The sequence below is a fragment of the Diachasma alloeum genome, unplaced genomic scaffold (genome assembly GCF_001412515.2).
Source record: "Diachasma alloeum isolate Michigan unplaced genomic scaffold, Dall2.0 Dall_scaffold_00603, whole genome shotgun sequence".
In the NCBI taxonomy this organism is placed as follows: Eukaryota; Metazoa; Arthropoda; class Insecta; order Hymenoptera; family Braconidae; genus Diachasma; species Diachasma alloeum.
The window spans coordinates 592,965-620,914 of record NW_021680735.1 but is presented as its reverse complement, the minus strand read 5'-3'; the positions used below and the strand labels follow the sequence as shown (position 1 = coordinate 620,914).

Sequence of the window (27,950 nt, the reverse complement as noted above, 5' to 3'; positions counted from 1 at the left end):
ACGCGGCTGACATCGGATCCCAAAAAGGACCACGATATAATTTCTGTCTTGACTTTGTCTTATGATGAACTATTGTACTGAGTTGTTTTTGTACGCGGTTATTTAGTCCTGTCACCGTGTCTGCATGAGGCGAGTTTATAGTATTTCAAGTCAGAAATTGAGATTCCTGTAAATTGGGATGGGCGATGTAATGGTGAGTTATTATCAACGATTGTTAGCATCGATTCATTAATTAATCAGAGTATTCATTGATTACTTGATCAATTAAAGAAAATGTAAATGAGCACCTCCAAAATTCGGACTTTGTTCCTCAGATTTTTTATCGCTTGAAAATTGCTATTTGACAACGCGTTGAATTTCAAAATAATGTTCTCAATGAATTCGATATTGGCAACCTCGACTCAATGACCAAATGCTGTTGTCTAACGGTTCAAGATGACGAGTCAACAAATTTTATTATTTATTTATCATTTTATTTAAGAATTCTGCCAGACAATTGTTCTCTCAAATAAATTACTGTCTTGGAATCATTTTTAATTATTCTTAGACTCTCTTGCTGGCAGTCGCCACGTCAAGCATTAGCAATCTCTCACTTTTCGTAATATTTTGTTCCAAAGGAGGCAGATCCTTTCAGCTTATGATTTTTCAATTTATTACTGAGAAGAGAATAATTAGAACCGGCTGCTCTCGGCTGTAGACCCAACCCTCGTTTTAAGTACTCAGAATTGAGCAGATGAAATCCACTCTTGGACCTCAGACTCTCGTGCCCCACCGATTGGATGCTGACTGACGTCTTCGTGGATTTCGGACTACAATCCTGTCTGGAATCATCAGTCGAACCCTTTTTCAGCTCCAAATCCTTCGAAATCGACTCTTTCCCTCTTTTAAATTGACTCATTGGTGAAGTGAACTTATGCTCATCTGTCAATTTTTCCGTTTTCGCGATCCAGTTGGTGTCGGAGGGCTTGAGACCGTCGCCAGGAGCATCTAGAGATCTTGGTCCAGTCAGCCAATCGAATTCAGAGGAGAAGAGGTCCTTGGTTTTCTTGAAATCACTCAAACTCGTCTTAACTGAATTTTCCAAAAGAGTTTCCTTGGTTCTCAGTGATGATAATGATGATGTACTTGGTGATGACCCCTTCCTACGATTCCAGACCTTTGACTGAGGAATTGTCTCTCCATTTCCACCTGATTGATACGTCGATCTCGGAGCAGGACTCGCCCGGAAGTTCTTCGGCCTCTCAGGCTCTGGCTCCCGGAGTTTCGTGCTAAGGTCTGTTGACTGGAGAGTCAGGATATTGACGGACGTCTGATTCTTTTCCAATTGATCGTCATAGGGAGCTCCCAGGAACTTTATCTCCCTGGAGTTTTTATGGAGTAGTTTCGGCTTGTCTTCAGGAGCATTTTCGATGTTCAATTGCAGGTTTTGCAGGCTTAGAGGGTGTGGAGCTGTTTTTCTTGAGAGCGAGATTTTTTTAACGTCGAATTCTGATTTTGTTCGGTGGGATTGGGTGGATTTTGGAGGGTCTCCGCGGGAAGATAGGGACTTGTTCGGTCGCAGGGTCTTGGGAATGTGAGGCTTGATTTCGATGCCCTAGAATTCAGAAGGGGATCAGATTATTGACGGCTGACAGCTAAACTGAATATGATGACTAAACGAAAATAGGGGCTGCATTGATTGAATGATGCATTAAACAATGTTTTGATGCCATTGAATCGAAGTTAAATGATGATTACCATAGCTATATACACGGAGAGAAATATTCAGTAAAAATTACGGAACAATTCACGTAATCCGCAATGGGGAATCATTTTCCGGCAATTTTTATAGGAATGGAAGAGAAGAAATCTGAAACGTTCAATGAATTCTCAGGTTCATCACCGAACAAAGTACGAAATTGTCACGTAATTTTTCCCGAAGAAGTAGTCTTTCAGAAACTTGCCGACTTATTATGCCTCCAAAATAAAAAATTCTTGAACGTTCATCTTTTATGAAGCTGGTGAGTTATTTCCACGTTCTGGTCTGTAAAAATTCACAATTGTTGAGGAAAAATTACGGAACGATTTGTTGTCCCCACAGCGGTGAGTCATCAGACGGGTGATTAATTTTTACAGAACAAATCATAGAATTTACGTGGCGTTTCGTGCAATTTCAGTTCCGACTCACACTTTTTATTGAATTTTACTTCGTTTGCGGATTACGTTTCGAAACGTAATTTTTACGTTGTTTTTCGTGTAATTTGTAGTCAATTTTTCTCTCCCTGTATATTGGCTGATCTGATTTTCTATGATAATTGCTGAAAATTTTCAACTTTCCATGAGTTTCCCTGAGAGTGAGCTTTCTGACGGTTTCTTCAAGTGATTTTTCAAATTCATTTTAGTATGTATAAATAAATTGTTCTATTAAGGTTTTATCGAAGCGCTGCGACTAGATAGAACCATAAGAAAGAGAATCGGTTGTATAGACGAAAAGGATAAGAATAATGATGATGATAACATTCAACTAATTGCAAATCCGATAAAATTAGTTGACAACAAATATTATTCAATGTAATAAAATAAAATAAACAATGAATTATGTATGATAGAAGGGCATGATGTGATATTGCCGATTTTTTAGCAAAAATAACTATACAATATGCAATATAAGATCAATTCCCGATTTGTTACTACTTTGATGCAGATTTTTTTTTGCAATAAAAATTTACTGAGTTGAGCTTACTTGAGTTTCTTTCAGTAGCTGCTTCCACCCGTAAGACATGCCGTACCCCTTTTGCGCGAGATAAAAATCCTCTCCTTTAACTTTTTTGAATATCAATTCCCAGGTGCTTTCGTTATTTAAGATCTACTCACAGAACACAATACCGGGAATGTGTTGGATGGCTTGTGATGGGAATTTGGAATAAGTGATTTACCTCGTAGAATGCTCGAGACAGTAGAAATAACTGGGAAATATCTTTCGCAGGTAAGAACGTCAGAATATTTTTCAGGATTTTTCGGGGGAGTGTCAGCAAGGATTTCTTTTTCTCAATGAGGTCGTTGGTGTATTGTAACCAGGAGTTGCCTATTCCATGGATGATTTCGGGTAGATGAATTATTTGTAAACTATTATTGAATATTCACAGAAAAAACGTTTCTTGTTTCCAGTCAAATTTCTCTGAGAATCGGAATTGTGTATTTTTTCATACCAAAAACCTGTTCAATTTCACTTTGCAAAACCATATCCCTCGTCCAGTTACTGAAACTCGAGGTCCTCGTGATTGGAACCTTATGAGGTCTCTGACGAATTGGCCAGTGAAACAGCTTAACCTTCAATCAAACATCCAACTCTTATGAACAAGAGCATGAGGATAGTCATAATCATTGAATAGATAGTCAACTTAATTGATGAACCTCGTCTTCCTGGATTTTGAGACCGTAATAATCTCGACTAGGCGCAGGAGCCACTGTATATTTCTCCAAAAATGTTTGTGACATCTGGGCCAGGTTAATAATATTTAAACAAAATGAATAGATTATGGAACTATCAACATCATTTGTTTCTTCAAAAATTGAATTTCAAATCTTCGGACAGTTTACCTACACGGAGAGAAAAATTCAACAAAAATTACCAGAAAAAAACGTAAAAATTATGGGTCGAAACGTAATCCGCGAGCGAAGTAAAATTCAATAAAAAGTGTGAGTCGGAACTGAAATTGTACGAATCGCCACGTAAATTATACGATTTACCATATTCTAGACCTCTGCCACAAACGCATTCCTAATACCAAAATCCGATGCAAATACCCGCAACAAACCCTACTAGAAAGCCTGAAAGCCATTCGCATAGCAGAATACGGTAACGACGCTTGGGGAGTCACAATTCTCTCTCAATAACACTACTTCATAGCAATAGTTACAATAGCTCTCTCAATTAGCTCTCTATTTTCTTCACCATCACCACATTTTCCAAACTGTTTCACGCTCATCTCATCCAAGACAATGTCAAACATTCCATTTTTCCATCTTAAACATATAATGCTAACAACCAATTGAATACTGAATTACTTATTGTTATCTTTCTTGCGACGAATTCCGTTAAAAATAAATAATTCTACGATTTGTTCCGTAAAAATTAACCACCAGTCTGATGACTCGCCGCTGTGGGGACAACAAGTCGTTCCGCAATTTTTCCCCAACGATTGAGAAATGTTACGGAACGGAACGTAGAAATAACTCACCAGCTTCATAAAAATTGAACGTTCAAGAATTTTTGATTTTGGAAGCATAAAAAGTCGGGAAGTTTCTGTAAGGTTTTATTTCTTCGGGAAAACTTACGTGACAATTTCGTACTTTGTTTGGTGATGAACCTGAGAATTCACTGAACGTTTCAGATTTCTTCTCCTTCATTCCTATAAAAATTGCCGGAAAACGATTCCACATTACGGATTACGTGAATTATTCCGTAATTTTTACTGAATATTTCTATCCGTGTGAGAATGGCTATTTCTCCACAAAAATGATTCATTTGGTAAAAAGCTTTTTTTTTCTCAGTGTGTTTCCCGAACATATTTCGAGTTCAAGTTCGTGTGCCTCCGAATTTTTTAATTATTATTTAATTATTTAATTGTTTCCCTCGTATAGTAATAACAGCTCCACCCCCCCCCCTCTCCTCCAAAGGATTTAATTAACAAAATAAACATCAATAATGACTTCGACAATGTTTTATTATAACAGTTCGATATGAAGTAATGAAGATAAATATATAAACGTTTGAAGTAAAAATGAGAAAAAATAATAATGGCATCGTACAGGAGAAATAGTATCGCAATATTCTTATTATGAAATGTACAAGGAAAGCTAAAGAGTAGTATCACAATGCATGATTCGTTTATAAAAGTGTCAAGACAATTTTAAAAGGACGAAATATAGTCAGAGACTTGTGAATACATATCCCAAGTGTCGTCACTTGCCACGAAGAAGGACAAACAAACATTATAAATATTGCGTGAAAAAATTATCTCGCGTAAATGCGAAATGCGAGAATTGAAAATTATTTGGCAATTCCCCGATGAATCATGCATCAATCCAATCAGCAATTTTTATCTCTGATTACGCTAATCATTCACAAATGGAGTAATTCCAAGGCCTGATATGACAAATCTTAATGCTCAACTCCAAATATTAATTCGTGTGTACAAACGTCACTAGTGAATATTTGATTGCATCATTGATATGACGTTTTCAAACTTTCATCATAATTACCCCCCCCCCCAAATTTACCATTATCTCCGTTACTCTGGAAAAATCAGTGAAAATAAATACTATACACTACCGTATACGCGAAGTCTTATATAGAGAGATGGAATCAGTTTTGAATAAAAAAATATTTACGTTTCTTTTATCGTATGAAAAATTTGTAAAACAGGTCCTCGTCTCACGAGCAACAATCGTTGTACCGAAGAAACAATTCACATCAACTTGGTCGGACTATTGTCTAGTTTAAGTGGGACTGAGAAAGAGTTCCAGTGATTCAAGTGGTAGGAGAAGATGAGTCCAATGTTTTTAGGCCAGAACATTTCAATGATCACATAGAGAGAAATTTCATAGAAAAACCCAGCGAATTTGCGGGAAAATTCTTTCTGATTTCTATTGAACTTTCTATTAGTTTTTGACTGATTCTATTGACAAACTCCGAAGCTTATCTGCGAGTTCAAGTTTTTTTTTACTATTGGACCATTTTCAAGGAATATCTCGGGATCTGAAGGACATAGCAAAATTGGATTCGGAGATATTCCTCGAATAGTCAGCTCAGAGCTAAGTCAACTTGGAAATATAGAAACTTCTTGACAACTAGAAATTCCTTGGGTCCAATTTTCCAAGTGTTTCTGTTCAATTTCTTCAATGAAGAAAGAAGAAAAATAGAGCAGAAGAACTTGGAAAATTTATGTCGAGGAATTCTTGTACAAAATGTCTCAACACAAATTTCGCAGAAAGATGGAATTCGTTTTTTCTGTAAAATACTTTCTATTAGAAACTTTTAAACAGAAATTTAATACAATTTTTTATCAAATTCGTTGGGTTTATCTATCAATTTTCCTCGTGTGTGAGGGGTTTTTGGATTTCGTCTCAATAAAGCTCAGTTTTTCCGTTAATTGTCTCTGTGAAAAATTTTGGAGTCATTTTCCCCTAGGAATATTCCCTTCCCATTTCTCTTTTCTCAATGATCATCTACTTTGCGTAGAATGTTCATTGAAAATCGAGATCCAAGGACGAGAAATAATGCAGTATTCACTTGGCAATGGGTACCCCATAAGAACCTATTGCTACCTACAATCAACATCTTGATTGTTACGGAATTTATATTAATGATTGCATCATAGTCCCTCGTTTCTATCTCCTACAAATCTTAAACCTTTAAGCATTATGCGGAATTTTGCAATTTGTCCTTCAATAGATAACGTGAAAGCTGAATTTCTGTGAGCACTCAGAGAAAAAAAATCTTCCATTACAACAATTTCCATTTGTTCATCATAAATTTTTGCACCTCTGGAATTATTGCCGTACGATTACTGTAATTTCATCGATCGCATGTAATTGTATACATAGAAATGTGTGTATATATATTATATATGTAGATATATATTATATACAGATAGACGTAGAATATGTAATCATGGAAGAACAGATTTGTGTTTCCTTTTCAGAAAGCGAAATGTCCCTTGGAGAATTGAAAATCCTCCTCAGGATATGTCTTTCAAAATTTGTACCATTCGAAACATTCATCTACTGACATTCTAAAAATACGAAAAAAATATAAACTTTCTGGTTTTCAATTTCAAAATCCTCCTGGAGACATTTCAATGGGGTTAAGTGGGAAAAAAATTCATAGAAAAACCTAGAAAATTCGATAGAAAATTCTATTACAAATTTACTGAACGTTGTTTCATTGAAAATTTCCAATTTTGATCTTTCCCTGTAGCTTTTTCTGTAGGAATTCCTCGACATGAATTCTCTAAGTTTTTTTCACTGTATTTTTTCTTTCTTCTCCCAAAAATCGACCAAAAAATCTTGAAAAATTTCAACCGAGGAATTTCTGTAGAAAATATATCTCAATAGAATAAGTTGAATATAAAAATCAAATTCCATTACATTTTCCTCCACAAAATCACCAGAAATCCAATGGAATTTTCTGGAGAATTCCCGACATTTTTCTATGAAATTTATTCGTACGTGAAGTTTAACAATTAAAACTGCAATTGCCCATTCAACAATTTACAATTAACTTTCCATAAATAAAAAAAAAACACCAAGAAATTGAATAAAAACATTTCTTCAGCGTAATTTTTTCGTTCAATAGTATTTTTGTGCGTAAAATTTTAAGACCAGTATTCAACATTAAATATTGTGGATTATTCCCAGAGTTGAATGGTTCGGTACATTAAATGGCCTAGAGCCATCAAACAAGTCATTGAACTTACTATCAGTCTGATTATCGTGGTACAAACGTCTTAATCGATAGTCGGAAATGAAGATTGTGAATGTTGTATAAAAGACATCATTCGTAGTTTTAAAAACTATTTATTGCTGATTGTTCATGAGTGGTGGACTATGGAGACTGTCGAGGGGGTGATGTCGTTTCCATCGCTGCAGATGCTGGATGATGTGGTGTTGTCTTCAGCTGGTGGTGATGTTATTGTTAACTGTCTCTTCTCCATGTGATTGAGGGTTTTCTCGATGGCTCTCAGTCGTTTTTCTAGGCTTGTTGTACCCAGTATTCCAACTTGAAGTTGTGGGCCGAAAGGAAGGATTGCGAGGATCCACCAGGTCCACGAGGGACCGTCCGGCAGGCGCCACCATTCGTCCTCTGGGGTTGGAATTTTGCCGAATACTCGTTGAATCTCGGTTTGTTGGTGAGGGGATACCGTTGACCACCATTGTTGTCCTTTCAACCATACCTGATACAGAGGAATCAATCATTGTTTTTTTTTTATAAAGTGAACTACTAGAACAAGTTAATTCCTTTCATTTCACCGGAGAATGAGAAATTTTAATGAAGACTTTGTTTCATAAATAAATTCTGTGATTTCTAGGGTTCACTTCAAAATGAAGGCGAATAATAGTTTATTTGATTATTCAAGAGACACCATTGTTGCTCTCTTAACCATACCTGATCCAGAGGAATCAATGATCATCTTTTTTCACAAAGATTACTTATTTTCATTTCATTTCAAGATTAATTATTTTCATGTCATCGAATATTGAGGAATTTTCATGAAGACTTTGTTTCAAAAGCGAAATAATACGTATGAGGGGCTACATGAAGTTATTCTCTGGTAGTTTCATCACATTTCTTCCTAATATGACTTTTTTCTAAAATAAATTCTGTAATTTCCATGACTTCACTTCAAAATGAAGGCAAATAAAGATGGTTCAATGGGTTTATTTGATTATTCAAGAGACACCATTGTTGCTCTCTTAGCCATACCTGATCCAGAGGAATCAATGATCATCTTTTTTCACAACGATTACAATTCCTAGATTGGAATTTATTGTTTTATTAGTGAAGTCAACTACTACCATAAGTCAACTATTTTCATTTTTATGAAGATTTTTCATGAAGATTTTAAATTTTCCTGAAGACTTTATTTCATAAAGTGAAATGATACGTATAAGGATAACTTCCATGAAGTTATTCTCTGGTAGTTTCATCACATTTCTTCCTAATATGACTTTTTTCTAAAATAAATTCTGTGATTTCCATGACTTCACTTCAAAATGAAGGCAAATAAAGATGGTTAAATGGGTTTATTTGATTATTCAAGAGACACCATTGTTGCTCTCTTAGCCATACCTGATCCAGAGGAATCAATGATCATCTTTTTTCACGATTACAATTTCTAGATTGGAATTTATTGTTTTATTAGTGAAGTCAACTACTAGCATAAGTCAACTATTTTCATTTTCATGAAGATTTTTCATGAAGATTTTAAATTTTCCTGAAGACTTTATTTCATAAAGTGAAATGATACGTATAAGGATAACCTCCATGAAGTTATTCTCTGGTAGTTTCACATTTCTTCTTAACATGACTTTTTTCTAAAATAAATTCTGTGATTTCCATGACATCTCTCCAAAATGACGGCAAATAAAGGTGTTCCAATGAGTTTATTCGTTTATTCACCTTATAATGTAGCTCATGTAAACTCGGAAGATGCTCCTGGGATACAGACGAGTCTCGTAAGAGTTCTACCTTGGCTGTGTCGTAACCGTCTCTTTCACCTCCCGACAGAACTCTAAATCTTCTACCGCCAACAGTACTCAGTATACTACATCCGTCTTTCATCAAGACACGATCTCGAATTTCCAGGACGGTGCCATATTGAGCGTATCTAGGAAATTGAAAATAAAAAATTATTTAAAAAATGTAAGACCCTACTATTTGATGAATTAAAAAATTCCGAGTCGAAGAGAGAACGTGAAATTCTTCATCGAATGACGATTTTCACTATTTCAATTTAGAAATGATACCCAAAAGCCTTGATTACATGGGTCAACCGAGTCAGAGCTAACCATTATCACTTGAAAGCCTCTCTAAAACGAATACACATAATTGAAGATTCGAACTGTACTTGTGGATACGAAAGTCAATACATTGACCACATTCTGTGGGACTGTCCCACCTTGAGGAAAGGAAGGACAACAATCATTAGAGAACTGAAACAATTTAAAGTTCCTCTTACGAACTCAATCACCCCCTTATTGAAAACAACAGATCCAAAAATCCTTGAAATACTACACACATTTATCATAAGTAGTAGATTAAATATCTAGAATCAAAGATTGTATACTGATAGACTGATTCATTTATTCCAAACGAGATTCGTTAACTATTACCGAATGGTAGAGTTGAATATGACCAAATGAATATTCGTTAATAGTTAACGAATGGTTCATTTGAAAAGTGAAAATCGAGTCAAAGAAAGCTCCTCAAAAGTGCATTTGTTAACTATTAACGAATGAACATTTAGTGAGACCGAATGGACCCTCGTCTCCAATCAAATCCATTCGTTAACAATAGTTAATCCTTTCTATCAGTGTAAGAAGTGTAAATATTGAGATTAAGTTGATAGAACATTACTAATAGTGTAAATAAATCCTGTAGCTTTAAGCGCGTTAAATAATAAAAAAATAAAAATGAAGGGACGACTTTGCTTGAAACAAATGTATCGATATTATTTACCTTTTACTACCTGTTGCATCTTTGTTGAGACAAGCAGCAATGCCAAAGTGTCTGACACCACTCTCGACGCATCTCCTAACCATCAATCTGTATCTTGGCTCGTAAACGAATAATGGACATGCCACACAGGGGAATGCAGTGGTACATACAAAAACAGCAATCTGTTGACTTCCTAAAATTCCAAGATCTTGAACCAGCTCGAGCCGGTGGCTAGCTGCACGCGATGCATATTCCGTTGGGGCTATTATCATCAGTGCTTTCTCTACGAATTCAGTTACTGTTTTCTGGTTACTGGCAAGATACTGTCAAATTTAAAAAATCCAAATTAACAAAAATGTAACATGTTTTTTCAGGGCAAAAAATATGAAATTTATAAAAATCTTATTTCGCACTTCCAGTTGTTTGAAATATTAATTATTAATGAATTCACGGAAAAAACTAATGTCTGAATTTCATACTGTGGACATTATGCAATGCGTTGAATCAATATTCATTAATTTTCGATGCAATAAATATTACTTTAATTTTATTTTAATTAATAAAAAGGTAAGATGTTGTTTTAGGACAAAAAAAATGATATTTATAAAATTGTTGCTGTGCATTCCGAGAAGTTTGAAATATTGATTGTTAATCGATTCACAGTAAAAACTGATGTCTGAATTTCTGATTATTGATCAATTTTTGACGTGATAAATATTAATTGATTTTGGTATTTGGAATTCCATTGAATTCTCATTGAAATTCGAAATTTCATGATTTTTTCCCGAATAAATCTAATCCATCAATTTTCAACGCCATAAATATTATTTGAATTTTATTTTATTTTATTTCATTTTATTTTAATTAATAAAAGGGTAACATGTTTTTTTAGGACACAAAGAATATGAAATTGATAAAATTGAATTATGGCATTGATCTAGAGGATTTGCTTGTGTTATTCGTAGTTGTATTTGCTTTCCCCTCGTATTTGTCTTACATCGGCTAGAGATGTGACACACAATGGGCAGGCCGAGGAGTAGTCAAGGCAACGGTCCAGGCACATCCAACAGTATGTGTGTCCACACGGTGTTGTCACTGGTTTCCACAGCGATCGACAGCACAGTATGCAGTCTAAATCACTTAAACTTGTGCCACTTGATAATGGAGGTAGTAGTATTTCTGCCGGCATCGAGTCAATTCCTAAACAAGTGGGAAATTGCTTTCGTCACACTATAGTCCATATATTTTTGATGTATTTTAAATTCAGTTCAATGATTCGTTGAATTCAACATTGTCCAAACATTGGCAGCCAATATTGCTCCAACATTGCAGCAGAGTTCTCAGACAAGTCTTACTTGTGCCAAAAAATCGTTCATGAGAAATCATCAAAAAAGTATTTTTTTCTGCCAAATATGCGGAGCGTGCGCCGAGATTAAAAATTTTTGTTGCAAAAATAGATTTAGTCGTTTAAAAAAAATTTATTCTCTGTGAAAGCAAGAATTGTAATTTCTAGCACTACTTCTTCGTTATTCGATGCTTCCATACGTATTATGCTCCCGGCAAATGCTCGTTTTATGTGAGAGGAGGGATAGTAGTTTGTCCTCCATTATCTTTATTCTGACCCTTGTTATTCTGATACTTGATCTGACCTTCGTGACCCTCATTATACCCCCCGTAACCCTTATTCTGACCTTTCTTCTGATCCTCATGATCCTTATTCTCACCCTCATGACCCTTATTCTGACCCTCATTACCCTGATTCCGAATCTCGCGACCCTTATTGTGACCCTTGTGACCTTTATTCGGATCCCGTTGACCCATATGATCGTTATTCTCACCCTCATGACCCTTATTCTGACCTTCGTGACCTTTATTATGATCCTCATGACCGTCGGGGTCCTTATTATCACCCTCATGACCCTTATTCTGACCCTCACTACCCTGATTCTGAACCTCGCGCCCTTATTGCGACCCTTGTGACCTTTATTCGGATCCTTATGACCCTTATTTTGACCTCATGACCTTATTCTGACCAACATGACCCTGATTCTGAACCTCACGACCATAATTCTGACTCGTGTGACCTTTATTCGGATCCTCATGGCCCTCGTGATCATTATTCTCACTGTCATGACCCTCGTGATCCTTATTCTCACCCTCATGACCCTTATTTTGACCCTCGTGACCTTTATTATGATCCTCATGACCGTCGGGGTCCTTATTCTCACCCTCATGACCCTTATTCTGATCCTCATTACCCAGATTTTGAACCTCGCGCCCTTATTGCGACTCTTGTGACCTTTATTCAGATCCTCATGACCCTCGTGATCCTTATTCTCACCCTCATGACCCTTATTCTGACCTTCGTCACCTTTATTATGATCCTCATGACCCTCGTGATCCTTATTCTCAGCCTCATGACCCTTATTCTGACTCACATGACCCTGATTCTGAACCTCAAGACCATTATTCTGACCCGTGTGACCTTTATTCGGATCCTCATGACCCTCGTGATCCTCATTCTCACCCTCATGACCCCGTATTTTGACTTTTGTGACCGTTAATTGTGAAATCTTCGTGCCCCTCGAATGAATGATTCGCCTCTTGAGCCAAATATTTCGTTGTTGGTGAAGGCAGAGCAATTATTCATGTTTGAGACTTTCAAATTCGAACCAAACAATTATTTTTGTTGGCCCAAACACGACTTGTTTCAGAACATCGCCATCTACCGAATGAACAAATCAAGCCTCTGTTGAATCGGCATCGAGCAGCTATTAATCGATCTGATAGGCAGATTGTTCTTTCTCCCAGAGTATTGAGTCAACCGACAATTAACGAATTAATGATCCTGTAGAATATGTAAATTTAAAAAAAACAACTCACTCTTTAATTTTTCAATCTCCTGATAAACCCGATCCAAGACGTTATGAAACTTGACATTGGTCTGGGGCGCATCGTTGAAGAGTAGCCTTCGGCATATGGCCTGCAATGAATAATAAAATCATCTATGAAAAGGTACAATGAATAACAGATAGAGAGGGTGAAAATGGTGTATTTCCGTGGATTGTGGAGGAAACGGTGCGGGTGATGGGGAAGAGAACGTTCTGGTTTGCAATCGATAACCTCGCAGCCGCGCACCAACGTCGGCACGTAAATGACACCAAATTGCAGAATCGAATTTCAACAATTAATAATTAAAGCGGATCCAATTTAATACCGTTGATTATCCACTTAGGGATGTTTATATTTGCGTTTAAGAGGAATGAATATTACGAAAGTGGAATCGATTGTTTTCGTACTTAGCCGTTGAGTATATTTTTTTTGCTCAGAGTATTGTCATAACTTCGGGATTTTTCTCTTAGTGCACTACACTAAGAGAAAAATCGACATAATATCACAAAAGTCATTTCTTGAGCGAAAAACATCGCATACATATTTGATCAATTTATGGAAGGTTTCAGGCAAGAAATCGGTACTCTTCGGGCTTAGGAGGAAGTTATGAAATGAAAAGGTGATGTCCTTTTTCGAAGTGAGATAATATTCCTTAAAAGACAAGAATAGTTTGACAGAAGGAAAAGAAGATATTGCTTCCCTTCGAACTCAAAGCGATTGAGCGCAAGCGACGGTTATGTATTTTTAATATCTGGAGGTTTTCCTCTGCATAAACTCTCTATTCGTTCAATATGAAAGTCTCCGATTCATGATTCACTGAATCGAAACTTTTAATATTTTTAGTCATTTTCTCATCTTCTGACACGAAAAAACCGATTTCTTGTGGCAAGAAATTCTCAGTTTATCATGAAATGTTCATGCTCAAGTCATGAACACTTCACCGAAATCTGACATTGTCTGACACATTATCCGGAATTCTTATCCCAAGAAATTTATCCTCAAAAGATGGGATATTTGGCGTAAGAAATTAGTTTTGTAATATTATGACGATATTTCTCTCAGTGTATTATGTAAGTTTTGGGGGTCGTTGGGAGGGGCTATTCACCTGTGTGAATTCCTCCTCGCTGCTGCTGTTGTCCTCGCAGTCCGATGAGTTTAGAGCTGGACGACGGTGGCGCTGATTGGGACTCATCAGAGGTCGACGGTGATGATAGTGATGGTCACGGTTTCTTCTCACGCGGGCGTTGCTCTCTGATATTATGCTGTAGGGACTGCGAGCTGTAGGCGGACTTTGTCGACGGTGATTTATTGATAATATGCGGTGTAATACCTGTGGAGATATTCAATTTTACAGGGGATTGGATTTAAGGGCGTCTTTGAAGAATGATGATTTTTAATGTTCACTAAAAAAATAGTTTTCGATTTTTCGATTCTCTAATTTTACTTGTAAATGACTTGGAATGTCATGCAACGATAGTGATGCCGTCGAGACTAGACGAGAATTATTTTGGAAAGATCATCACGGTCTAAAAAAACATCGAAAGTTTAGGAATCGTCGGAATCTCGAAAGACATTGGATCGGTGCATCTCGTCATGAACTTGAACGAATCCATCACGTCTGAGTTTCAGTAATTCTGTTTTTCAAATGTTTGTCTCGATATCTGTCTCGTCTCGTCTCGTGAACGTGAAAAACCGAAAATCTCGAGATCCACGCAAGATAAATCCTCCCGGAATTGTGACGAGATGCACCGATCTAATGTCTTTCGAGATTGCGACGATTCCAAAACTTTTGATGTTTTTCCAGACCGTGATGATCTCAAAATAATTCTCGACTACTCTCGACGGCATCACTATGCAACGTCGAGGTATGATGGTTCTATGGCACGACTTTTTAGCCGACCCACGCTGCCACGTTTCGGGAAAATTCCAAATATGGAAATGACGAGTGAGGCCCAGAGAGTGCGTGGTGGTGGGGGGAGGACGCTAGGAGGGTAGAATAGTATTTTTAAGGCACGAGGGTGAGACCGCAGAGGCAGTTGATTGCGAGAGTTTACTATTGAAGCGTAGACGTTAGACGAAGTCATTTTGGACGGATAAAATAAAATAAGTGTAAATAGAGTGAATTCGAACAAAATATATTCAGCTGTTTCATCTTTTAAAAAGTATTTCCACAGTAGTCAATTAGTTAATATCACTGAAGGCTGGTTAATATCACTAATGATGAGAAAATAGTAAGATGAAGTTGACTTACCCTCGTCAATTCATGTCGTACATTCTGCGTATTCTTCTCAATAGCAACACTGGTGCACAACGCGAGAAAGGCCTCTTCATGCCTTCCCAGTGCAGACAGTGCAACTCCTCTCCTGTAATGGCCCTAAATTGATAAAACAGAAATAGTCATTACGCTTGTGCTTCTCAGTTCATGTAATCAGTGCATTCCCCCGTCCGCCCACATTGCATTAAAAAGTTCCACTCGTAAAATGTAAAACTCATTGTGGACTACAATCTCTCAATTGCATCACGTCGATCGATAGCGCAATAGGCGATGAGGAAATGTCAACTAATGTTTTCATTTCATCCTAAATTTGTGGATGTTTTTTCCACTCTGTTATCGCCAATGTTTAATTACGTAATAATGACGAGGATTAGGATAGTGATGTCGCGAGACGCGACTTGAGACGAGCCAAACGAGACAAGAGACATGACGAGACGATACGAGAACGAGAGAAACGAGAGGAATTCAAGTATTATAAAATGAAAATTGTTCATCTAATCGTAAGAAATGAACGGTTTTCTCAGTAAATTCAAGGTGAAATTTACCATCAGCACATTACCACTGAATTTAGTCGATCAATGAAGTATGACTGAAGTATAAACGGAAGCATAGTTCAACAGGATGTTGAATATTACGACAAACCGGATATTCGCAATTTCTCGGGTAACATCGACTAATGTTTCTCCATAATAAAACGAAGTGGATAGAATTTTTATTTACCTTGCCCCAATCCGGTCGCAGTCTGACAGCATGATCAGCGTCTGTGAGGGATGCCTGGGGTCTGTTCAATAGCAGCAGTGCGTGGGCTCGATTGCTCAGGTGTAATGGACTATTAGGTGCTGCAACAGAAGAAAAAAATCACGAATTAAATGATAATTCATCCCAAATCCTATTTTGATACTTGGAATGAAGTTGAAATTACAAATTTCACTAAAAATTCAATGAAATTCCAGATTTTTGAGCAGCTGGAAGACTAGAATTTCTAAGCAAAACATGAGTATTCAGTGCCAAATGACGCCGAATTTTCCTGAATTCTATTAATTTAAATAGAATAGGGGAGGGTGGGGCAAAACGGCCCCCCTTCAATTGTCAATAACTTGTGAATGACATTGTGAAAATTCCCAATTTCAACTTCATTTTGAAGATAATTTTTCATTCTTCAAAACGAGCTCTTACTCATCCCAATCGGATGATTGAATCGGAAAATATTGACGATTGAAGGGGGACCGTTTTGCCCCATCCTCCCCTAAATGAAGAAAAATTTAGTACGTCCCGTGATTTTTCCATAAAATTCGGACTTTTCAATGATGAAATCAGTTTAAATTTCATTGGAACTGGAATTGTGATGAAAATTTCCACGAAGCCTCCCGGAAATTTTAGCCAAAAATTTCCAACACTGAATTAAAACAAAAAATGCGCTCATAATTCCACAATATCTTTAATAAAGAGGCAATTAATGAGTGGAAATTATTTTATGCTTCAACCGTTTTCCAATCACCGAAGTTGAAGAAAGATCATAAAACAGTTGTTTACACCGATTATTCAATAAAATCCACGGAAAACCTGAAGCATTGCAGGGGACTTTTTACAATCTCTCCCCTAGCAATCAACTTCTCTAAAACAAATAAATTTTAAATCGAAACCGGAATATTCAGTACCAAATTGCCCTGATTTCTCTTAATTATAATGGAAAAATTAGCCAAAGTTTAAAATTCCCACTGATTTTTCCGATGAATTCAGAATTTTCAATGACGAAATTCCTTAAAATTTCAGTGGAATTATAATTGTGATAAAAATTTCGAAGGAATCTCCCGGGAATTTTAGCCAAAAATTTCTACCACTGAACGGCAACAAAAAATTCGCTCTTAGTTCCACAAGATCGATAATAAAAAGGTCATTAATGAATAGAAATTATGTTGTGCGTTATCTTAAATCATTCTTCAATCGTCGAAGGTGAAGAAAGATCATAAAACGGTTGTTAACACCGATTATTCAATAAAATCACCGGAAAAAATAAAGCACTGCCGCCGATCTTTTGCAATATCTCCCCCAACAATCAACTCCTCTAAAACGAATGGATTTTAAATCGAAACAGAAATTAGAAATTATTTTATGCCTCATCCTAAACCATTTTTCAATCACCGAACGTGAAGAAAGAAAGAAAGATCACAACACAGTTGTTACCACCGATTATTCAATAAAATCCCCGGAAAAAATAAAGCATTGCGGCCCATCGTTTGTAATCTCTCCCCCAGCAATCAACTCCTCTAAAACAATCAGCGAGAATTTAAATGGACAAACTATGCTTTGTGTATAATACTAGTCGACCATTGAGCGTGGAAACTTTCATAATCTCCCGTATAACTTTGCGTAACAAACAACGGGTTTATCTTTTTTTTTTCACTCTGGTCCATGAAGTAGACAAGGGGAGGGATGTATTTCACAAGCCTGTATACCATTTACCCTACCGTCAATTACCGTTACGAATTTTAACGATCTTTCGTAATAAATTGACTGAGTAGGAGCGATTGAGATAAAATTGTTGCGAAAAATTGTTGACTAAGGATATTCAAGCAGCTTGGCTGTTTTTTCTCCAACGAAATTCGTTTCTACTTTTGTAGACTATTATAAATTTTTTGAAATTTAGGCAACAGATGCATTTGAATTTTCAATATTCGAAACTTGAATTCAATTTCAGACTAAATTGCTCATAGAATGCCTGATTCAGCTTGGAAATTCAATAAAATTAAGTTTTTCATGATGAATGATCATTGAATTCAGTAGCGAAGTTGTCAAATGGTTTAAGTCACTTTAGTCTTTAGTTGAGTTTTCCAGAATTATTTCCGAATTTAAGGAAGATAGAGAAATTTCCATAATAACCTTCTTTGTAGAGCGAATTGAGTGCTACTAAAAAGGTTATGAGTGAAATTTTACTATCTCCCTTGGATTTCGAGATATTCATTGAAAACTGGTCAATAGCCAAAATCGACTTAGAAACCGTTCGCGACTGAATTTTCAATGACAATTTGGATTTTCACACCTATCGCGAAAATTAAGCATTACAGTAGAGTCTCCCTAACTTCTCTACTCTCTAACTTCCCAGCGATCAGCGATAGTGGGGAGAGTGTTCCCTTACTCTGAGCACCCCAAACGTGAGTGAGTGATATGCGTGAATCCCTCTGCGCTTGGTGAATGCGCGGTAAACAGTCTCTGCTCCCGCACGTTTTTCATACTCCGTGTGTCCCATAACCTCTCACTCTCACTCTACTTGGGCGATGCCCCTCTAGCGACAGAGTGTGGATGCCCGCAACCACTCATTTCGTGGAATTTGTAGCCCCAACGTGGTGAAGCTAGGGAGACTCTACTGTACCTACAATTCACTTTTCAAGAGATTAAAAATTCAGAAGAGAAGTTGCCTGAATTTTCACGATTTTCTGTAATTTTCATTATCTTATGAACCTGAGAAATCAAATTTCATTGAATGTTCAAGAAAATTGACTGATTTATCAGTGACAAGATCAATGAAAACTCCATGTGAATTATTTGTTGTTAAAAATTTCAAGAGTTTTTACTTGAAATTTCAAGAGTAATTTTCTAACAGTGTAGTCGAACATTGGAGCATTCATTTGAGGTCCATTTGACCATAAAATTGTGGATATTTTATAATGATTTTATTACCTAAACTTCGCAGGTCAAAATGTGAATCTCGATATTGAACGGTTATAAAATATTTTAAAAATCTGAAAAAATTAGAAGGTTTACTTTTGGAGAAAGATTGATAAAATAATCAAAAAATTGCAAGTTTTGAAAAATTCCGAGCATTTTCTATGAATAATTTATAAACTATCAATTTTCCGCTTGAATGAAAAAATAAATTTTAAAATTTCCGAACAAAAATTCTGAAAATTGAAAGTATCAATCCTGTGCAAAATATCATTTGAATAACGCTGAATATTCATGATTAAAAAAAACACTTTCTCACAATTTAATTGACAAATTTGATGATTGAAAATGATTGAATCTACCGTGTGGTCTAAGGAGCGAGGAAAAATGCTGAACATTGATCAAATGTTTTGCGGAAAATTTTTTTTCCAGTGAGTTGAATAAAAATTATTTGCATATCAATGCGTCATGTATCGAGTACATTGACCAGACAGATTGACAGTGCGTCGAACTCTCTCCATTGCATGGTAGTTTCCCGCGAATGTCGAGGTCGATACTATCGAAGCGTTAAATCGATGTTACAGAGGCGTAGAGGGACAAACCGTGGGTAAACGTGTGGTTCTCAAAGGCATGGCTGAGTTTACTGTGATCTCAAACCATTGGATTACATAACTCATTCGTAGGTAAACGCCAACGGTTACTGGGTACTATTCCGGTCGTTGTTTTCATGTAAATTGTATCAATTCCTTTATGGGGAACAATGGGTCTGCAGGATATTGTGAAAATATCTGTGGAACAATTGCTGCTTGGGGTTTTTGTAATGGTAATGTTGATTTTGATTTTGTGATATGCAATGTGTGTAAACTTTAAGCAATCAGGCGACCTTGAAACTTGCGCTGTCTATGGGGTTATCGGCAACCCCATCGCAACAGCCCAGCCAATATTTTTGGGAGTATGCAATGCCCATTTCCAGACGAGAACTCGTGAGAAGCAGTATTTATTATTTTGTTATTTATTTATTCAAGACCCAACAACCGAGGCCAATTATTATCCGTAAAAAATGAATCTGCTACAAAAATGAATTCGCTTAAAAAGTGAGCCCGTTTCAAGAATGGTTTCACTTCCAAAATAAGCCCACTTCAAAAATTGGTCCGCTTCAAAAATTGCTGATGTGCTGGGGGCCCAGACCGAAACGATTTCTGTGCTCATTGAAAAAAAAATCATCTCTCAAAGATCTTTCAAAGACAAATTTTTTGATTCAAAAGATCTTTCAATATCATTTTTGAAGAATATTTTTCCATGATAAAAATCTTTCAAAGATGAATTTTCGGCTTTCGAATGATCTTTTGGCGCCAAAAAAAAGATCTTTGAAATAATTTTTCAAAGTTTCAAAGATCTTTCAAATATCTTCCAAAGACGGATATTTTTCTACTCGGGACGGATATTTTTCTATATTTACTTAAATTAATTACACAGCAAAATGACAAATCGCGAAGGGAAAACATTCTTCTCTTCATAAAAAATCCTAATCAACCATTCATCTTCATTCATCTAATGCCTCTGAATCATCAAATCCCAAATTGTTTCTGGACAATGTCAATGTGACCTTCAGAAGTCCCCGACAAACGGTCGAATACCGTGGGTCGATCGACCATGTCAAAGGAAGCGATCAAGAAGCACGGAACAGTAAATGAATACGTGGCCGGGTTGACCGACCTTTACGTAACACAGTCGATGTTTGTTGCTGACGTTTATACCCCTCTTTGCGATCTGTCGTTTTGCTGCAGCTGCACGATATTTTTCCTCTTTTCCCCCGGCAGCGTTGCTGTCCTCACCTCAGTTTATTATTTCAGTAGATTGTGTCATTTAGCTGTTGTCTGAATTTTGAGTTTCTTATGGTCTATGACAATGTGACAGGCAATGTGAGGCGTAACAGGAGTTTTTGATTTATTTCGCCAGCAAAATTTATGTACGACGGTTTATGATCACTTGGGGCAATTGATAATAGGTTAAGGTATTTCGTGAAGTGGAAGATGGATCTCATTGTTTTCGAATCATAATGCAACCCCTGAATACGAAAATTTTCAATTTTCAAGTAACGATTTCAGTCTGCATTTGAATATTTCTTGAATATATTTTCTGTCAGATTGATTGACTTTTTTCCATCACTGATGAGTGTCAAATTATTTTTATTGGATGTTTTTCAAATTATTGAAACAATATTAAAATTCATCAGAGATATGACAATGCCGCACGGATCATTCCTATGGTTATTTCGAGTAAAACTCATAATTTCCCGAATCATTTTTTCAAATGTTCGAAGGACTACACTGAAAAAAAAAATTGCTTTTGCCAAGCATATTTACTTGCCACAAGTAAATGTATATAAATATTTGCATAACAGATGTTAATGCCAAGTAAATTTTCTTGCAGTTAGTAAATATTCAGTAAATATACTGGGCAACAGCAATTTTTTTTCTCAGTGTACTCACCCCCAAAATTATGGTGCCACTCTGTGATGAAATCAATTCGAAATCACTGAAATCACATGATTTCAACTCTCGGAAAACATTTCCGAAAACACGCTGAAGTCTTGAAATCATGCCGAAGTAATTTAAAATTAATGAATGTTTTGTAAGAGAAAGTGACGAATTTTACTCATCGTGATTACAATTATTTCATTGCCCCTGAAATCACTGATTTCGAATCTATGAAATCATTCGAAGTCAATTGCAGTCATGAAATCATATCGCGATCCGCTCGAAGTCATCGATTTCGTTTCTTTCCAAAATCACTGAAATCAACCCTGAAATCACGTGAAACACTGCACAGAGAGAAAAATTCAATAAAAATTACCAGAAAAAAACGTAAAAATTACGTTTCGAAACGTAATCCGCGAGCGAAGTAAAATTCAATAAAAAGTGTGAGTCGGAACTGAAATTGTACGAATCGCCGCGTAAATTCTACGATTTGTTCCCTAAAAATTAACTCATCGCTGTGGGGACAAGAAGTTGTTCCATAATTTTTCCCCAACGATTGAGAAATTTTACGGAACGGAGCGTAGAAATAACTCACCAGCTTCATAAAAATTGTTGAGCGTTCAAGAATTTTTGATTTTGGAGGCATAATAAGTCGGGAAGTTTCTGTAAGATTTTACTTCTCCGGGAAAAATTACGTGACAATTTCGTAGTTTGTTCGATGATGAACCTGAGAATTCACTGAACGTTTCAGATTTCTTCTCTTCCATTCCTATAAGAATTGCCGGAAAACGATTCCCCATTGCGGATTACGCGAATTGTTCCGTAATGTTTGCTGAATATTTCTCCCCGTGTGAGCAACGACATAATTCGGGGGAAAAAAAATTTAAAAACGTACAAATTAAGTGGAGTAAACAAAGCGATTTGCGCTCTATCGCAACCGGAAGAAGGAAGTGTGTCAGGAGCAATTAGTGATTACAGAAAACTCGACCATGTTATCGTGACCTAATCGGACCCGTGTTCATTCCCTCAACAATAATATTTTCGTAAAACTACGACGAGTGCATTGAGTTGTGCACAGATCTGTAACGCTGCACCTGACTCGCATAGCGTGAACGGGTGAGCACATGGGATGTATTGAATCAGACAACTTGGAGTCACGGTTTTTTCCTTTTCACGGTCAAGTACCCCCCGGAGGTGTGCAGCCTCCTCACTCCACTTTGATCGTCGGATATTCACTTCACGAATAACACTGGGCGAGCCGCTACCTCCTCTCGAGGACACTCGTCGTTACCTCTTGACCTCAATACTCTTTGATAAGACCTACTTTTGTGAAATATTTTATTGATTTGGGAGTTGCATTGTTTGTTGAAAATTTTATAGACGTTTTTCGAAGAATTCTGTTCTAATTTTGTACTTGAAGACAGTTTTTCTTCGGAAGCCGAACTAGAAGCAAGGATAGGCATATCTATAAATTATAACTCCTGTTAAATTTTTAAGTAATCAATTAGTTAATCTCACTTTTAAATTTTGATTACTGATGTAATCATCAATTTAAATAGTCAAATTTTGAATTATTCATTAATTGAAAATCCCTAATAAGAAAGTTAGATTATCAATTATGTTACTATTTTTTAATTTCGATAAGCATATGTAACCCTAGATTAGTCACACTATGAGTTTTTATTCAATTGCAATTGACTGGCTAACCGGAAGAATTGAAAAAAAATTTGACTTTGTCAATTGGAGTGTCTAAAAAATTATAGTAGTTTTTAGAACAACATATTCTCCGAAATTCCTAAAAAAAACAAACTATTTCGGACATGTTAAATGAAATTGTCCATGACGCGACGTTGTCGGAAACTCGCTAAACGCGTCCGGCCAGTGTAGAGTGAATTCGGCAACGCTAAAGCCTAAATAACACGGCGGGGAATCCCCGCGGAGGTGACGAAGTCGCAGGGTCGCGTTTGGTGCCCAGTCTAAACCTTGATCGATGTAAGTCGGAAATTCTTTTAATATTGAAGAATCGGAAGATTGTTGCACAGAGAGAAATGTTCAGTCAAAATTACGGAACTCACAATTCGCTCACGGATTACGGAATCGACTCAAAAATTGAAGTGACGGTATCGTAATTTTTCACCGGACATTCCGGTAAAAATTACGGAACACTCTGGAAAAATTCCGTGATTTTAGGTAAAAATTGCGTGACAGTTCCGTAAAATTTCCTACAACCACATTGCACTCCGGAAATACGGAAAAGATACGTAATGTTTATTGAATAGTTCTCTCCGTGTAGCCATCCCTGATTAGAAGCTTGTAGATTTCAGATTTATGCTCAGACGCATGTGAGAAAGTTTCCAGTGAACATCACTAAATTTCAGAACTCGATAGCAATGAGACTAGTGATGCCGTCGAGACTAGTCGAGAATTATTTTAAAGAGATCATCACGGTCTGGAAAAACATCGAAAGTTTTGTAATCGTCACAATCTCGAAAGACATTGGATCGGTGCATTCTGTCACAATTCCGGGAGGATTTACCCTGCCTGGATCTCGAGATTTTCAGGTTTTTAAGTTCATGAGACGAGGCGAGAAATGCGTTGGGTTGAAATGACGCCATGGAGTTTAGACGTGTCACCCAGATATCGAGACAAACATTTGAAAAACAGAAAATACTGGAACTCAGACGTGATGGATTCTTCCAAGTTCATGACGAGATGCACCGATCCAATGTCTTTCGAGATTACGACGATTCCTAAACTTTCGATGTTTCTTTAGACCGTGATGATCTTTCCAAAATAATTCTCGTCTAGTCTCGACGGCATCACCAAATGCGGCTGAAAAATCCTGGAAAGAAGTGAAATGTGCACTTATTCCAAGAAAATTTTTCCTCAAAGCCAGACAAACAAGTGGACAATGGGATTTCTTTGAGCACAGTATATGCCCCTGATAGCATTGTTGTCGACCCCGCTGAAAACAATCTGGCGACTACAACCGGACACTTGGCCCATCTCGATCCAATTGCATAAGCCTCACCGAGTCCATTGACTTCCCACCTGGGCGCTCTTTCGCTACTTAATTTCAAATGCCGTTTGTCGACTCATTATGTCATTTCGAAACATGGAGGCAGCCACCATTACATGATCCCCGGTTGATACAAATCCCCCCGAGTTATTGAATTAATTAGCCACCGATGAGTGCCAATATTTTTCGTTCACCGCTAACTGCTGATGTAATCTACGATCGATGATTATCGCGGATAACGGTCATCATTCTCACATCACCTCGATTCCAGGCCGCGTCTTTTTATCTGCGAGGGGGTGGACGGATCAATTCAAGTCCACATACCAGTTCAAAATGTTTATCCAAGTGACAAGACGCAGTTACGATTCATCGGGCACAAGCTTATGCGTCGCGACATTTTGCCTCGATCCCTTACATAACGCTTTTTTTTTATTATGTAATTGGAAACAACGAGACGGAACTTGCAGGCACTTGGTTCATCAAACAAAATATTGAAAAATTCAAACCGAATTAGAAACAAGTAGGAAATTGCTCTCGTATTGCATAGTATAGTTATTTTCCACATCATTTCATTCATTGTTTATTTCATTTTATTAAATTGAATAAAATTTCTTTTCAACTAATTTTGTTAGATTTGCAACTTAATTAAATGTTACCGTCATAATAATAATTATTATTATTACTATTTTCATTTTCTGTACAACCGATTGTATTTTTTACGGCTCTGTCTCTCCCCTCAGTCATGCGATAAAATGTTAATAGAAAAATGGTATTTATGCGAATTTGATTGAGTTAGAAACATCACATTTGAAGGAACCATCAGAAAGCTCACTTTCAGGGAAATTCGGGAAAAATTCTAAATTTCTAATTTTAAGTCATGATTAAAATCAAATCAACCAATATAGCTATCGTAATCATGTTTTAACTTCGACTTAATGGCACTGAAACAAACATTTTAAGCTATGATTGCATTCATTTGAAGCATGATATTGAAAGATATCGCCGGAATTCTGATTTTCAAAAAATACCAAATTTTTACAAATTTTTGAAAGGACATCCAAACGATTTTTTTAAGCCATCATTCAATCAATTCAGAACTTTTTTTTTAGTTATCGTGGAACAACCGATTTTCGAAAAAAATTCGAAAATTCGACTTTCTCAAGCATTAATTATTTTTTCGTGTAAAAATCTGTTGATAGTTTTTCTATTTTTTTGTGGTATTTATTCGTTGAGGAAAAAGAACATAAAATGGAAATTGAATGGGATTCGCGGTTTTTTTAGTTTTGTTCAGTTTGTGGAAATTGTTAGAGTATGTTACATTCTACTAAATTCACGTGGTCTCCCATTTTCGTACAGTACAAAACTTCTCGTTAGATAATAACGACGCAGAGAGCCAGGCAGTGAGTTACTTGATGTATTAGTGCCGGCACACGGACCTGGGCCGCCTAGTGTCAACGTAACCATTTATATAAATCTATTGGGTTACGTAATTCCTGCTGATCGCTGCGCAAAGATAAATTCGGTTATAGTCTACCATATTTACGAAGTATTTAGCCCTGTGGGGATTTTTCAATGGAATAGTGGGAATCATTGGGCTAGGGATTTTCATCATTCAGGGCTTCAATCCCATGGGATTCTCATGTTGAATTTTAGGATTTTTTGTCATTGAAATTTTCAAATTTGATGGATTCATTGATTAATTCATTAATTAATCAATGGCAACTAAATTTCTTTTGAATTTGTATTATTATTTCGATTAATTAATGGGAAATTCCGCGAAACTTGGTACTGAATGCTCATGTTTTGGTTGAAAGTTCAAGTAAGATGGGAAATCCTCGTCTTGGTGCTGCTCAAAAATTTGGAATTTGTTCGATTTTTGATGAAATAATAAATTTCATGATTTTTTCGCCTTGAATCACATTTAATGTTGCCCTTTAGGAAATTACTACTAAGATATCATTAATCTCACGAAAACTTGAATATTTGATTACCCTATATCTAAATGAAATATTAGACAAACTCTTTCATAGAATTTCGTAAATTTTTCTTGTGCGCATTTGTTATTCAATTTCCAAAACAAATTTTTAATGTTGATCAGCACAATTTTTCTTAGATTTCTTTCAATTTTGATGGTGAATATCACGCATAAAGTAAAATTGGAAAAAACGATTTTCAAAGAAAAATTGTTGTTCGAAAAATGAAAAAAAGCAAATGAAGAAAATTAAAGACATAAATTTTAACATCTATTTTCCCCCTAACGGTCCGAATTGTTTAGCCCCCACGAATGGATTCCCATTGTAACAATCGGACCGTGTTATACGACTTGATCTATAAATAGTCGAGTTTGGTGGGAATTACATAACCGAATCGAGCCATGATTGCAGTATGATTCATAAGTCCGGAGTCCCGTACGTTTATACAATCTCGACTATTGCTTGAATTCAATTTCACGCAGACTCGCCAGTGCACGGTGACATGGGACTATTTGATCTTCAATCCAGCAGAAATTCATCTCGAGTGGTCCAACGGGTTTTCCTCTATCCTTACACTTCCCAGAGTTTTAGTAATTGAATTATTCGACAGTTGTATTCTCATTCTTTTTATCCCCATTCGAACAGATTTTTTTCTTTCTTCCAGCTTGTTTATGGATTCACATAAAATTTTTAAATAGAAGGAAAATTTTACGTAAGCAAGGCCAGACATAATACGATCAAGAGGATTGTGAATGCAGTGAAAAATATTGTTTTTTTTTCTATTTTTTTGACATTTAATATTTATTGGTTTAATATGAAATTCATCATTTCTCTGCAATTATTAATATTTATTGAAATAATTTCATTAAATAATGATTCATGACTGCTTCAAATAAATGTGAAATTGATTTTGAAGTCACATTTTCTACTACTATTTATTAGATATTTCATTAATACTATGTGACTTAGCTGCAACTGAAACTTGAATTTTTTTTCAATCACTAATGCATAATAACAATTAAATTTTTTTATGACAGAATACTTGTCATCAACGACAGTGTGATAACACAACAATTTTACATAAATTAAATTAAATATTAAATAGATTAGATTCAATCTGCTGTTATCGGGATAAAATAATATTCAATTTTTATTGTGGCTCCTCAAATTACGAATACTCGAAAAAAGAGGATGATGGTACTCTCTTCTCCTAGAAAAGAATGAACAAGATGGCATTCCACCTCTTCTGTTACCAATAGGGTAGACTGAATCGCTCAAGCGCACGCCCAAGCGACGGCCATATTGGCCAAACCGCTGAAGCCGCAGCCATAACGGCTCACTTCATGTTGCACTTGGACAAAAGGTATGTGAGTTATGCATCTAGTGACTGTATGATTTTACGAACCAAGGAGCCAAACATCATTTACCCCCCCCCCCCCCCCCCCCC

At 36.4% G+C, this 27,950-nt stretch overlaps 2 protein-coding genes across 2 annotated transcripts in view; both read right to left on the bottom strand.

Annotated features, from left to right (window-relative positions):
• Positions 1 to 589: 589 nt before the first annotated feature.
• On the bottom strand, positions 590 to 3,477 carry LOC107043571. The gene is made up of 5 exons (XM_015265117.1): positions 3,394 to 3,477; positions 3,189 to 3,309; positions 2,916 to 3,064; positions 2,723 to 2,845; positions 590 to 1,594 (listed from the first exon to the last, which is right to left on the bottom strand). The coding sequence occupies exons 1-5, from the start codon at positions 3,475 to 3,477 to the stop codon at positions 590 to 592; spliced, it is 1,482 nt and encodes a 493-aa protein (XP_015120603.1).
• Positions 3,478 to 7,083: 3,606 nt separating this feature from the next.
• Positions 7,084 to 27,950, bottom strand: part of LOC107043575 (LON peptidase N-terminal domain and RING finger protein 3) — a 47,427-nt gene continuing 26,560 nt past the window's right edge. The window contains exons 2-9 of the mRNA XM_015265123.1: positions 16,089 to 16,207; positions 15,345 to 15,467; positions 14,199 to 14,423; positions 13,085 to 13,184; positions 11,199 to 11,401; positions 10,223 to 10,524; positions 9,164 to 9,371; positions 7,084 to 7,937 (exon numbers count right to left, since the gene is read on the bottom strand). Coding sequence (XP_015120609.1) covers positions 7,575 to 7,937; positions 9,164 to 9,371; positions 10,223 to 10,524; positions 11,199 to 11,401; positions 13,085 to 13,184; positions 14,199 to 14,423; positions 15,345 to 15,467; positions 16,089 to 16,207 — 1,643 coding nt within the window. The 3' untranslated portion in view covers positions 7,084 to 7,574. The remainder of the gene's footprint in view (positions 7,938 to 9,163; positions 9,372 to 10,222; positions 10,525 to 11,198; positions 11,402 to 13,084; positions 13,185 to 14,198; positions 14,424 to 15,344; positions 15,468 to 16,088; positions 16,208 to 27,950) is intronic.

What these genes read in the sequence shown, in the direction of transcription:
- LOC107043571 (XM_015265117.1), bottom strand. Translation starts at nt 3,477, where the DNA reads ATGTCACAAACATTTTTGGAGAAATATACAGTGGCTCCTGCGCCTAGT. An exon ending in TGAAATTGAACAGGTTTTTG is followed by an intron (nt 3,065 to 3,188) that starts GTATGAAAAAAT and finishes TCCATGGAATAG; the next exon opens with GCAACTCCTGGTTACAATAC. An exon ending in TGTCTCGAGCATTCTACGAG is followed by an intron (nt 2,846 to 2,915) that starts GTAAATCACTTA and finishes TTCTGTGAGTAG; the next exon opens with ATCTTAAATAACGAAAGCAC.